Genomic DNA, 15,479 nt, shown 5'->3' with positions numbered 1-15,479 from the left:
ACTGTTTGGCACAAACGGTGTGGTATCCAGATCACAAGAACCTCTGCCTGGTGTGGGATATGGAAGAAATTCGGTCGATCGCATTGCCGGATCACCGGCAGAAGGTGACGCTCTTAGTAGTGAGTACGATGCTGGCTCTGAGATGGATAGAAGAGAATATAACGAAGTATCGGGAAGCGAAGACGCCAACGGCTGAGTCAATATATGCGATAGACTACAGCAGGAGACTCGAGTTGTTTGAGACTGCATGCAAAGTATTCGCCATACTAATGGAAGTCAGACACGTATGGAGCCGCTTGAGGTACTTTCCATGGTTTCGAGCGACACTGACGTCTTGGTTATACATGACAACGAAAGATCACATGAGAAAGCATCAAAAGGAGTATCGACAGTTCCAGGCCGAGATTGGGCCGGAAGCTTTCAAGAGACCCTTGTTAACCCATCGAAATGCGATCACGACAGGATGGAAAAGAGTGGCTAAAATGTCTAGAGACAATACCAAAGCGAGGGAATCGATACTAGAGGAGGACTTGGCGAAGAACGTGAGCCTGAGCCTGCACAACTCATTTTGTTTGAACCGGGAATCTAGGGTGAAGGCACTAACCAATCAGGCAAAGAGTTTGCAGGAGCAAAGGGAATGGATGCGATCCTATGAACAGCTGAAGGCTTGGGAGGAGATCGTGATTAGCTCCGATGATGAAGAAGAACTGTTGAGACAGTTTGCCGTATCCAGTACTTCAGGGGACGGCACCTCCAAGGCGAAGAGTGCGAAATGAGCGGATGGTTCAAAGAAATCTTGAGTCTTGAGAGGGAAGGGGGGCTTGAGTGTGAATCCGGATGAAATCTGGGTTCACGAAAAAGAAATTTTAACGAATCAGATATTCTTATTAATATGCTATATTTACTATATAAATCAAAATGCTGCATGACAATTTCCTGATTGAATGGGACAAAAGAGATTTTAAATAATTGGCTTGAAAAGCGAGAATTCAAGGGTGCAGGTGTGTGCAGATTTTGATTGCTGTTTAGCGATAGTGTGAAAATTTTACATGGCGGTGAATTTTGGGGTGTAGATAAGCTTAAGTCTGCTGCAAACTTCTGTAAATGACCACTGGCACTGTACCTTGAGCAACACTCGGTTTTCTGGGACTCACTGGCAGACGACAGCACGCGATGAGGACATCGATCTTGAGTCCGGGGAGTATGTGCCAGTCGGTCATATTTGGAAGTTTGACCTTGAGAAAAACAAGAACGCTTAATTTTGGAGTGAAATTTGATTTTTCAAAAATTCGACTGGAGCCTGTCATGCACGATTTTCTCGCGATAACTGAAAACCGAAAAAGAAAAATCAGAACGATCGAGTAACAATCGCGGGAAAGTTGCCAGATAAAGCAGTAGGAAATTGCCATTCGCAATTTCCGTCACAATAAAACTAGAGTAGAGCTGTCCTATCTGAAACAGAAGGAAGCGTATTCCCGAGAACTGGACTATTATTGCTCGACTGGATTATTATTCAAACTGAACTAGAGTGAACCTTCGATGGAAAGGTGGACAGCTTGAGTGTCCCAATGGTTCACGAGAAACCATACTCTAGAGTTCAAACTTGGTCCTGTTATTGAAACTGATAAACATTAAACTCATTTAGTTACTTTATTTAATTCTCGAGTTGATTACCGACTTAATTACTCCCAGTTCTTGAGCGTGATACGATGTGAGTACTCAATTTAAATTTCTAGAGTGTGTTTTATGATTGTTATGTTGAGGTAAGGCGAGTTTTAGGTTGATCCATCTGAAATGGATCAAAGTTCCACTGTCTGATAAAAAGTAACTTAACGGATTGTTCCGACCCGGTTTTTAACGGCGTTCATGTATTTTGGGTATCTAGAGACCTAAGTATGGGGACGTTCTTATTTCTAGAGTGGGGGGATATTTTGGTAGTAGCCTTTAAGCTGTAACGGGTCGTAGTCTCATGTCACAAGCGAACCGAATTGGCTCCGACTGATTTGAGGTAGAAAAACACAAGAGATAGTGTCCCTGAGCCAATGGTTATAGGGCCTATTTTTCTTAAGCCTCATGTGTGACTACAGTAGACGAATGTTACAATCAGCTAGCTCCCTGTTCCACAGCATCAACACCCTTAACACAGGGGAAAAAAAGCAATACGAGAGCCTTGTTACAGCAATTCCTGGCCTATCCCTTAATAACAACTTGCTGAACCAAGGAAAGAACCTCCGACGACTACTCGAAGACAGTCCACTGAAGGAGAAAAAAGTGGTTGTGTGGCACGACGTGGTGAACAACACCATTAGCAGCCACAGAACAAACAACTATCGCCCAGCTGGTGTCGAGGAGCTGACAAACTATTTGAAGACGAAGAAGCAGCAGATATTGGCGATCGTTTATTGCAGAAGGGAAGGAACGCCCGACTTGTTTAGTCAACTTCTCGGCACAGGGGTGCTCATTATTCCAGCTACAAAACGACTACTCTCCAAGAGCAAGCAAAACAACCCGGAGCAGCTCAAGGAATATTTGAAGCTGCACCAGAGTGCTGATTTGGAGCTGAAATCTCTGCGATTGGTAGTGGCACACAAAGAAAGGCTGTCAGAGCTGATTGGCAATATCAGGGGCAAACAACAGAGACCGTCACAGACAAGGAGGAAGGCGAAAGCAAGACGTGAGCAGAAGCTGAGGGCAGAGGAAGTGTCTGCGCTTCAAAGACAGGGGTGAGAAGAGTGTGATTTGTTTTGCTTTGTGCCTTGTGAGTTTCATTACTCGTGGCCTGCAAAACAATGACCACAGTAATTTTGCCTGCTGTTTGGCTCAGACAAATTTTGAAAAGGAAACTAACTTGGAAAATTGTGTTAGACTATTTAAAATTCTTTAAAAAAGTTCAAGTATCTGTACATAGACTGAAGTTTCTGAGAAAATGTCTGAAAAACGATCTAATACCGGACTTTTTGAAGTTTAGGGTCCCCGAGAACGGGGTTTTTTCGGACCAAGCTGTGCATAATTTTCAATTGAAACTACTAAGGACTGAAACTTCTAGGGCAAATGAGGATAGGAAAAGGTACGAGGAGATGCTAAGGAAAGCGAGATCACTGGTGCAAAAAGAAATTGACAAACAGTGGTGGGCATCCATTTTCCGATTCGTGAGGCGGCAAGTTGAGGCAAGCTTAAAGACAACATCAGAAAACCATAGAAAAAAGTTAGAAAAACTGTCCGAGAGACAAGATAAACCTCTTGGGGGGAGAAATGAGCGATCAGTTAGGGTACTTGATAATATTGAACTGCCTGAATGGGTATATGAAGTGCTATCAATGGGCCCCAAGCATCCAATTAGAGACAAATTTAACGAAACACATTTTTTGGCGGATATCGACATTTTCCTCTCACAATTGAAAAATCAAAAAACATCTGGTGAAACGTTATGTGAAATAGAAGCCGCGGCAAAGGCATATGCAAAAAACGTACGGCAAACCCCAAGAGACAAAGCCGTTGAAAAAACGAGGAAATATCTCAAAGATAATGGGTTGCTGGCTGTGCCTTTTGATAAGGGGGTTGGTTTTTGCATAATGAGGAAACAAACATATGAATCAAAGCTGGAATCCTTGTTGCAATCTGCTCAGTTTGTGAAAAAAGATGCAACCACTGATGAGGTGATACTGAAAATTGAGAAAGAACTTAACAAAGAGTTATTAGCCATGAACAAAAGAGACGAGAGAAGTGATCAGTTATATACTAAGATACGATCAACAGGGGGGCAATACGCCCGTTTGTACGGTTTAGCTAAAGGAACACAAGGATGAGACACCCCTACGACCTGTACTATCACTTCCCGGCAGCTCGTATGAGAATCTTAACAAAATGCTTGCGAAGTTTTTTGACAACATCGATGGAGCAAATATAGAAACCAATACTAAAGAGGCTAGAGAAAAAATAGAAAACATTGCTCTAGATCCGGATGAAACCATAATATCTCTTGATGTGAAAAGTTTGTACACCAACGTTCCCCTGAAGGAGGCAATTGAAATTGCTTTACAGAAGCTGTACAGCCAGGAGTCTCCTCCTGAAATTCAAAGAGCAACCATGAAAAGGCTTTTGAATATGGCGGTCAGCAAAGTATATTTCAAGTGTAATGATTCATGGTATGTACAAGTTGATGGTTTAGCAATGGGAGCGTCCCTCGCTGTAATTCTGGCAAACTTATGGCTGAAAGAATACGAATTTGCTCTACGACAACAAATACCGGTGGGAACGGGGGTACAGCAAATTAATGACAAAAACGGCTTGTGACCATGTTGCAGCAGGAAAGTCACATATAGATCAAAGGGGGTTGAATGCGAGAGTTGCCGAAACTGGTATCATCTAAAATGCGGAAAAATATCCGATGACGTATACGCATCAATAACCGAGATAGTCTGGTACTGTGAAAGCTGCTGCCGAGCTAAGAACAAGGAGAAGGATACTCCCCAGGTGAAATTGTTCCTCAGGTATGTGGATGACATTGTTAGAACAGTCAGAGGGGAGCCGAGTTGTCTTCTCGATGCCGCCAATTCTCTTCATCCAAATTTGCAGTTCACTCTAGAGAAAACTAATTCGGAGGGGAATTTGCCGTTCCTGGATTTGAACATAAATATATCGCAGGATAGGCGTGTAACTTGCAGTTGGTATCAAAAACCAACAGATACAGGGACTATACTGAACTATAGAAGCTGCGCCCCAACTCAGTATAAGCGTAGTGTTATCCAAGGCACTGTACACAGGGTTTTTAGGAGTACATCTAGCTGGGAGCAATCTAGCTGGGAGCTAAGGCTATGGAAACTAATAGGGCGCAATGGCTGACAAATCAGTACCCTGAAAATTGGTCCGCAAAGGTGGCTTCAGACGCCTTGTGCAAGATCATCGAGGGTAAAGGCAAGCCCCTGGATAGTGACAGGGGTTTGTCAGTTCAATCACCAAAGGATGAAAAGCCCCCAATGCTGATGGTGCAATATAGAGGTAACCAGAGCCAATATTTTGCTAACAGGTTACGAAAATTAACGAACGTTTAAGTGGTTTTCACCACAAGAAAACTACAATCATGTTTACCATCACTGAAGTCAGCATTTTCTAATGACCTCAAGTCAAGAGTGGTTTATAAACTGTCATGTAGTGGATGCACTTCCACCTATGTCGGACAAACTGTTCGACATTTGACCACTAGAATTGAGGAACATAGGAAAGCAGACTCACCGGTAGGCCTCCACCTTCAGCAATGCCAACTTGAGGGAAATAGCGCAGATCTTAGTTGGGAAATTATAGATAGGTCAAACAACCAAACAAAATTGCTAACACTAGAGGCAATACATATCAGGAAAGAGAAACCGGGCTTGAACACGCGCGATGAGTTTAGGAGCAGGGAGTTAACACTGAAAATTTAGTCCCAAAATATTTTTGGTTTTTTATTCAAAACGTACATGTCTAAATCGAAATTATGACTCAGAAACTTCCAGACAAATTAATTTTAAAATGTTTAATTAATTTTAGAGGTTAAAAGTATTTTAATCTTAATAGTAATTTAGAGGTCAACTGTGATTGGCTAATTTTTTATCATGATGGTTTAGAACCAAATTGTATGTGATTTATTGTAAATAACATTTGTAAATTGATGTTTTATCGTCATTTAGAGTAGTTTATTGTAAAAATCCTGACGATGCACATAGTTGCGAAAACGTTTGAAATTTACTTTTTAGCAAAAATTTCTTCAATCAAATTATTAAATCTAATTGTTGTGATAAAATTTTTAAACAGCCTACTTGTTGTGATAAACTTAAAAAATAGCTCTTCAATAAATTTTTTTCCTCTCTGTTCCCAGACGTATGAGATGGGGCCAAAAATCAGTTATTCATTTCAAAAAGCCGTCTTTTCTACTTTTGACGGTGAAATCATCATATTCCTCATATATTTTTCGTTAAATTTTTCTTATGATCCTAAAATTTTTTCACAATCAATTTATTTTATAGCAAATTTTAGCGTGTTTCTTTTATAGCGTGTTTCTTTTATAACTTTGTATTCAAGTTTTTGCTTAGATCGCATTTTTTGACTCCGAAAGATTTTGAAAAATGAAAATCGAACTTAAAAGGACGCGATTGAAAACATCCAATTCAAAAAAAATCATAGGAGCCTGATTGCATTCAAGAAAAGACGGAGACAAAGATGAAATAAACTTCGATTTTTGTTTCATAGTGGTAATTCAAAGTTCCAGGAGAACTTTGAAAACGATATTAGGCAATTAAGAACCTATAGTAAAAAACAAGTTCAATGTTAAAACGTTTTCGTCTAAATTGACATCATCAGTAATCTAAAAAACAACAAAACATCGTATAACGGAAAAATGCGGAAAAAACAATGTAAAATTTAGAACCAATTAAAATTCAAAGCATCAAATAAAATAAAGAAGAAGAAGGGACTTTCTTAGTGAATGATAGTACATATAGAAGTGAAATTTTGAGTTTGCGTAATTCAAGTTTTGAGTTAAATTGTTAATGTTCAGGAACGACATGTGTTGCAACGGCATTTGATGAAGAAAGTGCATGGATTGTCGAGATTGAAGGTTGATTCAAGTTGCTGTTTAAGGAAATTGAAGAGTACAGTCTTGGTTTGTGAGACCGTAGTTGTAGAGTTGATGTCGACTTTTGCTAAAACACTATTGACGCTATGAATTGTTCTTTGGAAAAAGCTCCCAAGGGAACAGAATTTGCGGGTAAGAGGTACAGAGAATACCATTCTCTGACTGGATCTGTTTCCCGGTCTCGATTCACTAACAGTAAGATAATCATTAATATCGAAGTTATGTAGCAGTAAAAATAATTTGTTAGCAAATAGGCAGTATGTTTAACATCACAAGACTGTCAGTATAATTTGTGGAACCAATTATCCACTTTACTGCCTTTTTCTGGAATTTTTCCAAATCACGTAGCTTTGATAAATTTGGGTACCAAATACAAGAGTTATAAAGTAAAATGGACCTCACACAAGAAATGTACATTTGAAGCTTAGTTTTAACAGGTGAGTTTAGATAGAAGGTAAGAAAAAAAAAATCAAGTTAGCGTAAAATGCTAAAACAATGAACATTACAACTGCAGTGTCAACTGCCATTGCCGGTACTCCTCTCGCGTGTTCAGTGCCGGTTTCAGTTTTGCGATATGTAGAGCTTCCAGGTTTAAAAGTTGTTCTGATCAAAACTGCGATCAATAACTTTCACGTTCATATCCATGTTTGCCCGCATTCTCTCAGATGAGCTCCAACGGGTGCCGACGCTCTCTTGTGTTCTTGTAGTCGAGTTTGGCGATGTCTGGTCGTTTGATCGACATAGCAGGATTGGCACCCTGAACAAGTTAGTTAATAAACAACTCGACTGCAAAGGCTCTCAGGAATAGGGTCTTTTAATGATGGCAGATGTGTTTTCAGTTTCCGTGTTGTAAAGACTGTTGATATCTCTTCAATGATAGTGCGTAACGTCTTAGCAAAACTATCTGACGAGCGCCCTCTGTATTGTAATATCACCATGTTACGTCTTCCGTTCACAGACTCCTTGGTGTTGTAGTTTGGGAGTTTTCGGGGGGTTTCCAGTTGGCAAATTTTGGTAATGATATCGCGAACAAGAGGAATATAGAAAGCAGGTGGGTACTGATTTGCTTCCCAGTCTCTAACTGCCTTCTCCAAACCCTCATGAAAACCCATCCATGCTGAAGTGGCTTGATTAATGCGGTGGATGGTTCCTTCGATTATTTTGCGCTTATATCTGGTCGGAGCGCATGCATGAAAACCTAGTGTAAGACCCGTGTCCATCGGCTTCGAGTACCAAGTAGTCGATATGCTGCTATTCTTCCTGGTCACTAACATGTCTAAGAAGGTCAAGTTTCCGTCCCGCTCGCATTCGCAGGTAAATTCCAGATTGGGATGTAATGTTTGCGCATAGTAGTTTTTCTTATACTTTTTTGCAACCGCCCGATCGAATAATATCATCCACATATCTGCCATAGAGCTTGGCTTGCTCGCCAACCGTATGGGGCTTAGTACGCTCGAGACGACAACCACAAAACTGCCCTTTTGTCATTTCGTCTCTTCAACACTGAGGTTAGTACACTTCCTATGATACCACTTGTTTCACTGGACACAACGAATAGAATAACCTACATAAGTGACTGCCTTGGCACATTTGCCGCATGGGTATTTGGTTGCGGGAGCGGGCGCTTCCGTTAGCACCTCTTCTTTCTCTTGACAAGCCTCTTCAGAAGGGTCAACTGGACCACCAATGCTGCTCTCAAACTGATGTAACCAAATATTGGATAATATCATCGCTAAGGCGGACCCTTTGGCAACACCATCACTCTGCATGTACCACTCTCCGCCACTCAGGAAGCAAACGCCTTTGACGGCCAGACGGAGCAACTCAACGAAAATTTCCTTGGAGAACTCCGGCTGTTTGTCAGAGGCGTATAGCATGTCGGCCGCTCTCTGAAGAGACTCCTCCACTTGTACGTTGGTGAATAAACTTTTCACGTCTAACGAAACCATTATCTCACCGGGTTTCAGTTCCACGTTGCAAAGTTTCTTTTCCATTTCCTCTGTTGAAGTCTCAATCCTCGCTTCTGGCAGCGTCTCCAAACAACTTGCCAGCTTCTTAGTAAGAGGCTCGTAACCGCTATCGGGTAAAGATACTATTGGTCTCAGCGGCATGTCGTGTTTATGCACCTTGCCGAGACCGTACAGGCGAGCTGGTTGGGCACGCGTGCATCTAACCGTATCATAACGGTCTTTAGAAATCTTCTGCGCTCGCGACGTTGAAGTTGTCTTCAATCTTGAGGAGAATGCGCTTTCCACGACTTGGACTTTTCAATCTCTCTAATTGTCGACCTGTGAGAATATCGTGCAGTCTTTTTAGATAGTCTATGCTAGACATTATGCAGTATCCCGCGCCTTTGTCGAAAGGAACTGCTTTGAGGTCATTTGTTTTCAGATACTGACGAACTTTGGCTAGCACCCGGTCAGGTTTCTGTTTCTTCATTTCTTTCAAGTAACCCACCGCTGCTGCGTTGACCTCATTGCAGACCTCAGTTGAAACACGTATCTTTGATATTATAGAACAGCCGGTCCATATCCGCCAGAAAGTGTGTGTCGCTGAACTTACCGAGAACAGGATGCTTAGGGCCCAAGGAAAGAAATTCGATAACGTACTGTGGCGGTGCCAAACTGTCCACGATCTGGACCGTGGTACCCACCGATCGTAGGGGTTTCCCTTGCTGTGCCGCTTAGTCGGCTAGCTTCTGGTGTCGCAACTCTCTTGGGCTGTGTAACACTATACTAGGCAATAAATACTGGGGACATCCGCTTTTCAACACGCTCCTCGAGTCCTCTAGAAGTATTTTCATACCTCGCCAAGTTTTCATCGCCTTCGATAGTTCCCGTCTTAAAAGACGCCTCTGGAAGTTATGCACAACCGTCATCTCAAAACAACCATTCTCTGGAATCCTGAATAGCAAAAACCGAGGAATAAGGTCATTCTTCAAACAGATTTTCAAAAAAACTGCATCTCAGCTCGCTGTTGATACATTTTGCTAATTTTATCGTGAACGCCAAATGCGACTTCCAAATGTCGCATCTCTCTAAAATCTTTATCGAAAGTTTCCAGGGTAAAAACATCGATAAAGGTAGATAGTAAAATCAAGCTATTAAAACCAAGCAATCAAGAACCAATCACATAATGAATTAGCGAAACCAGGAAAATGTTGTTAACCAAAAATTTAGCAACCAAGGTTTTCAAAGCCAGATTAACCAGAAAACAACCTTTATCTAACTCAGGAGATGAAGATTATGTTGGGCTAACTGACTGATTCAATTGTCAAAAAAATCTATGGCGAGCGGCTATCTGTTAAAACATTTGGCAAAAAATTTTGTGGAGGACTGAAGGTTATCTGAATTATTGGAGCGTAAGATACAACAAATCAAGCATTTTCGAACGTAAAACTACGCTTATTGGAATTAAAGACTGCGCATTCAACAAAATCGATATGAATAAAACTTTGACTAACTAATTTTTTTAACCAAATATAAATTCGCCCCGAAACAATATTCGTTCATGCAGTGATGACTCTGGGAGCTTTTAGACATTCAATTAGCATCTTTTTATAGAGATCAATGATGCTGTAATTCCTGTTTGATTTATTAAACAGGTATTATGAAAACTTTTTTTTTTTCGAGTCCTCTAGAAGTATTTTCATACCTCGCCAAGTTTTCATCGCCTTCGATGGTTCCCGTCTTAAAAGACGCCTCTGGAAGTTATGCACAACCGTCATCTCAAAACAACCATTCTCTGGAATCCTGAATAGCAAAAACCGAGGAATAAGGTCATTCTTCAAACAGATTTTCAAAAAAACTGCATCTCAGCTCGCTGTTGATACATTTTGCTAATTTTCTCGTGAACGCCAAATGCGACTTCCAAATGTCGCATCTCTCTAAAATCTTTATCGAAAGTTTCCAGGGTAAAAACATCGATAAAGGTAGATAGTAAAATCAAGCTATTAAAACCAAGCAATCAAGAACCAATCACATAATGAATTAGCGAAACCAGGAAAAGGTTGTTAACCCAAAATTTAGCAACCAAGGTTTTCAAAGCCAGATTAACCAGAAAACAACCTTTATCTAACTCAGGAGATGAAGATTATGTTGGGCTAACTGACTGATTCAATTGTCAAAAAAATCTATGGCGAGCGGCTATCTGTTAAAAAATTTGGCAAAAAATTTTGTGGAGCACTGAAGGTTATCTGAATTATTGGAGCGTAAGATACAACAAATCAAGCATTTTCGAACGTAAAACTACGCTTATTGGAATTAAAGACTGCGCATTCAACAAAATCGATATGAATAAAACTTTGACTAACTAATTTTTTTAACCAAATATAAATTCGCCCCGAAACAATATTCGTTCATGCAGTGATGACTCTGGGAGCTTTTAGACATTCAACTAGCATCTTTTTATAGAGATCAATGATGCTGTAATTCCTGTTTGATTTATTAAACAGGTATTATGAAAACGTTTTTTTTTTTCGAGTCCTCTAGAAGTATTTTCATACCTCGCCAAGTTTTCATCGCCTTCGATGGTTCCCGTCTTAAAAGACGCCTCTGGAAGTTATGCACAACCGTCATCTCAAAACAACCATTCTCTGGAATCCTGAATAGCAAAAACCGAGGAATAAGGTCATTCTTCAAACAGATTTTCAAAAAAACTGCATCTCAGCTCGCTGTTAATACATTTTGCTAATTTTCTCGTGAACGCCAAATGCGACTTCCAAATTTCGCATCTCTCTAAAATCTTTATCGAAAGTTTCCAGGGTAAAAACATCGATAAAGGTAGATAGTAAAATCAAGCTATTAAAACCAAGCAATCAAGAACCAATCACATAATGAATTAGCGAAACCAGGAAAATGTTGTTAACCAAAAATTTAGCAACCAAGGTTTTCAAAGCCAGATTAACCAGAAAACAACCTTTATCTAACTCAGGAGATGAAGATTATGTTGGGCTAACTGACTGATTCAATTGTCAAAAAAATCTATGGCGAGCGGCTATCTGTTAAAAAATTTGGCAAAAAATTTTGTGGAGGACTGAAGGTTATCTGAATTATTGGAGCGTAAGATACAACAAATCAAGCATTTTCGAACGTAAAACTACGCTTATTGGAATTAAAGACTGCGCATTCAACAAAATCGATATGAATAAAACTTTGACTAACTAATTTTTTTAACCAAATATAAATTCGCCCCGAAACAATATTCGTTCATGCAGTGATGACTCTGGGAGCTTTTAGACATTCAATTAGCATCTTTTTATAGAGATCAATGATGCTGTAATTCCTGTTTGATTTATCAAACAGGTATTATGAAAACGTTTTTTTTTTCCAGATGAGATCTGGTTTTTTTTTTTTTTTTTTTTTTTTTTTTTTGAGACCTTTTTTCGAAAAATTCGCTTTCCCAAAAAACTACCCGTCAGATTCTCATAAAAGTGGTACCAATGGAATCAGTAGCGTTTCACCTACCTGCCTGCATGAAATTTAGGGCAATTTTTACCCTACCCCACCCGCTACGGTCTTAGAAAAGCTTCACAACTCGGTACTTTTTTCCCTTTTTGCCCATTTTTTCGGAAATTTTCGATTTCCTCAAAAACTACCCGTCCAGATTTGGGATTAAGGGTTTAATCGATAGACCAGGTTGTAGGAAACTCCCCCGCACAAGCGGCTGGTCCTTAACTTGCCTAGGGGAAGAGCTATAGACTTAGGAAAAGTCACTTTTTTGATTTTTTTGCCTATTTTTTCGGAAATTATCGATTTCCTCAAAAACTACCCATCCAGATTTGGAATTAAGGGTTTAATCGATAGACCAGGTTGTAGGAAACTCCCCCGCACAAGCGGCTGGTCCTTAACTTGCCTAGGGGAAGAGCTATAGACTTAGGAAAAGTCACTTTTTTGGCCTTTTTTCAAATCTTTCCGATTTCCTCAAAAACTACCCGTCCAGATTTGGGATTAAGGGTTTAATCGATAGACCAGGTTGTAGGAAACCCCCATGCACAAGCGACTGGTCCCTAATTTGCTTAGGGGAAGAGCTATAGACTTAGGAAAAGTCACTTTTTTGATTTTTTTGCCTATTTTTTCGGAAATTATCGATTTCCTCAAAAACTACCCATCCAGATTTGGAATTAAGGGTTTAATCGATAGACCAGGTTGTAGGAAACTCCCCGCACAAGCGGCTGGTCCTTAATTTGCCTAGGGGAAGAGCTATAGACTTAGGAGAAGTCACTTTTTTGATTTTTTTGCCGATTTTTTCGGAAATTATCGATTTCCTCAAAAACTACCCATCCAGATTTGGAATTAAGGGTTTAATCGATAGACCAGGTTGTAGGAAACTCCCCCGCACAAGCGGCTGGTCCTTAACTTGCCTAGGGGAAGAGCTATAGACTTAGGAAAAGTCACTTTTTTGGCCTTTTTTCAAATCTTTCCGATTTCCTCAAAAACTACCCGTCCAGATTTGGGATTAAGGGTTTAATCGATAGACCAGGTTGTAGGAAACCCCCATGCACAAGCGACTGGTCCCTAATTTGCTTAGGGGAAGAGCTATAGACTTAGGAAAAGTCACTTTTTTGATTTTTTTGCCTATTTTTTCGGAAATTATCGATTTCCTCAAAAACTACCCATCCAGATTTGGAATTAAGGGTTTAATCGATAGACCAGGTTGTAGGAAACTCCCCGCACAAGCGGCTGGTCCTTAATTTGCCTAGGGGAAGAGCTATAGACTTAGGAAAAGTCACTTTTTTGATTTTTTTGCCGATTTTTTCGGAAATTATCGATTTCCTCAAAAACTACCCATCCAGATTTGGAATTAAGCGTTTAATCGATAGACCAGGTTGTAGGAAACTCCCCCGCACAAGCGGCTGGTCCTTAACTTGCCTAGGGGAAGAGCTATAGACTTAGGAAAAGTCACTTTTTTTGACTTTTTTGGCCTTTTTTCAAATCTTTCCGATTTCCTCAAAAACTACCCGTCCAGATTTGGGATTAAGGGTTTAATCGATAGACCAGGTTGTAGGAAACCCCCATGCACAAGCGACTGGTCCCTAATTTGCTTAGGGGAAGAGCTATAGACTTAGGAAAAGTCACTTTTTTTGATTTTTTTGCCTATTTTTTCGGAAATTTTCGATTTCCTCAAAAACTACCCGTCCAGATTTGGGATTAAGGGTTTAATCGATAGACCAGGTTGTAGGAAACTCCCCCGCACAAGCGGCTGGTCCTTAACTTGCCTAGGGGAAGAGCTATAGACTTAGGAAAAGTCACTTTTTTGATTTTTTTGCCTATTTTTTCGGAAATTATCGATTTCCTCAAAAACTACCCATCCAGATTTGGAATTAAGGGTTTAATCGATAGACCAGGTTGTAGGAAACTCCCCCGCACAAGCGGCTGGTCCTTAACTTGCCTAGGGGAAGAGCTATAGACTTAGGAAAAGTCACTTTTTTGGCCTTTTTTTCAAATCTTTCCGATTTCCTCAAAAACTACCCGTCCAGATTTGGGATTAAGGGTTTAATCGATAGACCAGGTTGTAGGAAACCCCCATGCACAAGCGACTGGTCCCTAATTTGCTTAGGGGAAGAGCTATAGACTTAGGAAAAGTCACTTTTTTGATTTTTTTGCCTATTTTTTCGGAAATTATCGATTTCCTCAAAAACTACCCATCCAGATTTGGAATTAAGGGTTTAATCGATAGACCAGGTTGTAGGAAACTCCCCGCACAAGCGGCTGGTCCTTAATTTGCCTAGGGGAAGAGCTATAGACTTAGGAAAAGTCACTTTTTTGATTTTTTTGCCGATTTTTTCGGAAATTATCGATTTCCTCAAAAACTACCCATCCAGATTTGGAATTAAGGGTTTAATCGATAGACCAGGTTGTAGGAAACTCCCCCGCACAAGCGGCTGGTCCTTAACTTGCCTAGGGGAAGAGCCATAGACTTAGGAAAAGTCACTTTTTTGGCCTTTTTTCAAATCTTTCCGATTTCCTCAAAAACTACCCGTCCAGATTTGGGATTAAGGGTTTAATCGATAGACCAGGTTGTAGGAAACCCCCATGCACAAGCGACTGGTCCCTAATTTGCTTAGGGGAAGAGCTATAGACTTAGGAAAAGTCACTTTTTTGATTTTTTTGCCTATTTTTTCGGAAATTATCGATTTCCTCAAAAACTACCCATCCAGATTTGGAATTAAGGGTTTAATCGATAGACCAGGTTGTAGGAAACTCCCCGCACAAGCGGCTGGTCCTTAATTTGCCTAGGGGAAGAGCTATAGACTTAGGAAAAGTCACTTTTTTGATTTTTTTGCCGATTTTTTCGGAAATTATCGATTTCCTCAAAAACTACCCATCCAGATTTGGAATTAAGCGTTTAATCGATAGACCAGGTTGTAGGAAACTCCCCCGCACAAGCGGCTGGTCCTTAACTTGCCTAGGGGAAGAGCTATAGACTTAGGAAAAGTCACTTTTTTTGACTTTTTTGGCCTTTTTTCAAATCTTTCCGATTTCCTCAAAAACTACCCGTCCAGATTTGGGATTAAGGGTTTAATCGATAGACCAGTTTGTAGGAACCCCCCATGCACAAGCGGCTGGTCCCTAATTTGCTTAGGGGAAGAGCTATAGACTTAGGAAAAGTCACTTTTTTGATTTTTTTGCCTATTTTTTCGGAAATTATCGATTTCCTCAAAAACTACCCATCCAGATTTGGAATTAAGGGTTTAATCGATAGACTAGGTTGTAGGAAACTCCCCGCACAAGCGGCTGGTCCTTAACTTGCCTAGGGGAAGAGCTATAGACTTAGGAAAAGTCACTTTTTTGGCCTTTTTTCAAATCTTTCCGATTTCCTCAAAAACTACCCGTCCAGATTTGGGATTAAGGGTTTAATCGATAGACCA

At 40.3% G+C, this 15,479-nt stretch overlaps 1 protein-coding gene across 1 annotated transcript in view; it reads left to right on the top strand.

Moving 5' to 3' along the window:
* Positions 1 to 15,479, top strand: part of LOC134843894 (pseudouridylate synthase RPUSD2-like) — a 54,290-nt gene that overhangs the window by 27,542 nt on the left and 11,269 nt on the right. Inside the window, exon 2 of the mRNA XM_063860231.1 lies at positions 6,533 to 6,742. Within this exon, the coding sequence (XP_063716301.1) occupies positions 6,697 to 6,742 (46 nt within the window). The 5' untranslated portion in view covers positions 6,533 to 6,696. The remainder of the gene's footprint in view (positions 1 to 6,532; positions 6,743 to 15,479) is intronic.

This window comes from Symsagittifera roscoffensis, chromosome 4, assembly GCF_963678635.1.
Source record: "Symsagittifera roscoffensis chromosome 4, txSymRosc1.1, whole genome shotgun sequence".
Taxonomy (NCBI): domain Eukaryota; kingdom Metazoa; phylum Xenacoelomorpha; order Acoela; family Convolutidae; genus Symsagittifera; species Symsagittifera roscoffensis.
Note: the sequence above shows the minus strand (reverse complement) of the source record. Positions and strands in the feature narration are given on the sequence as shown.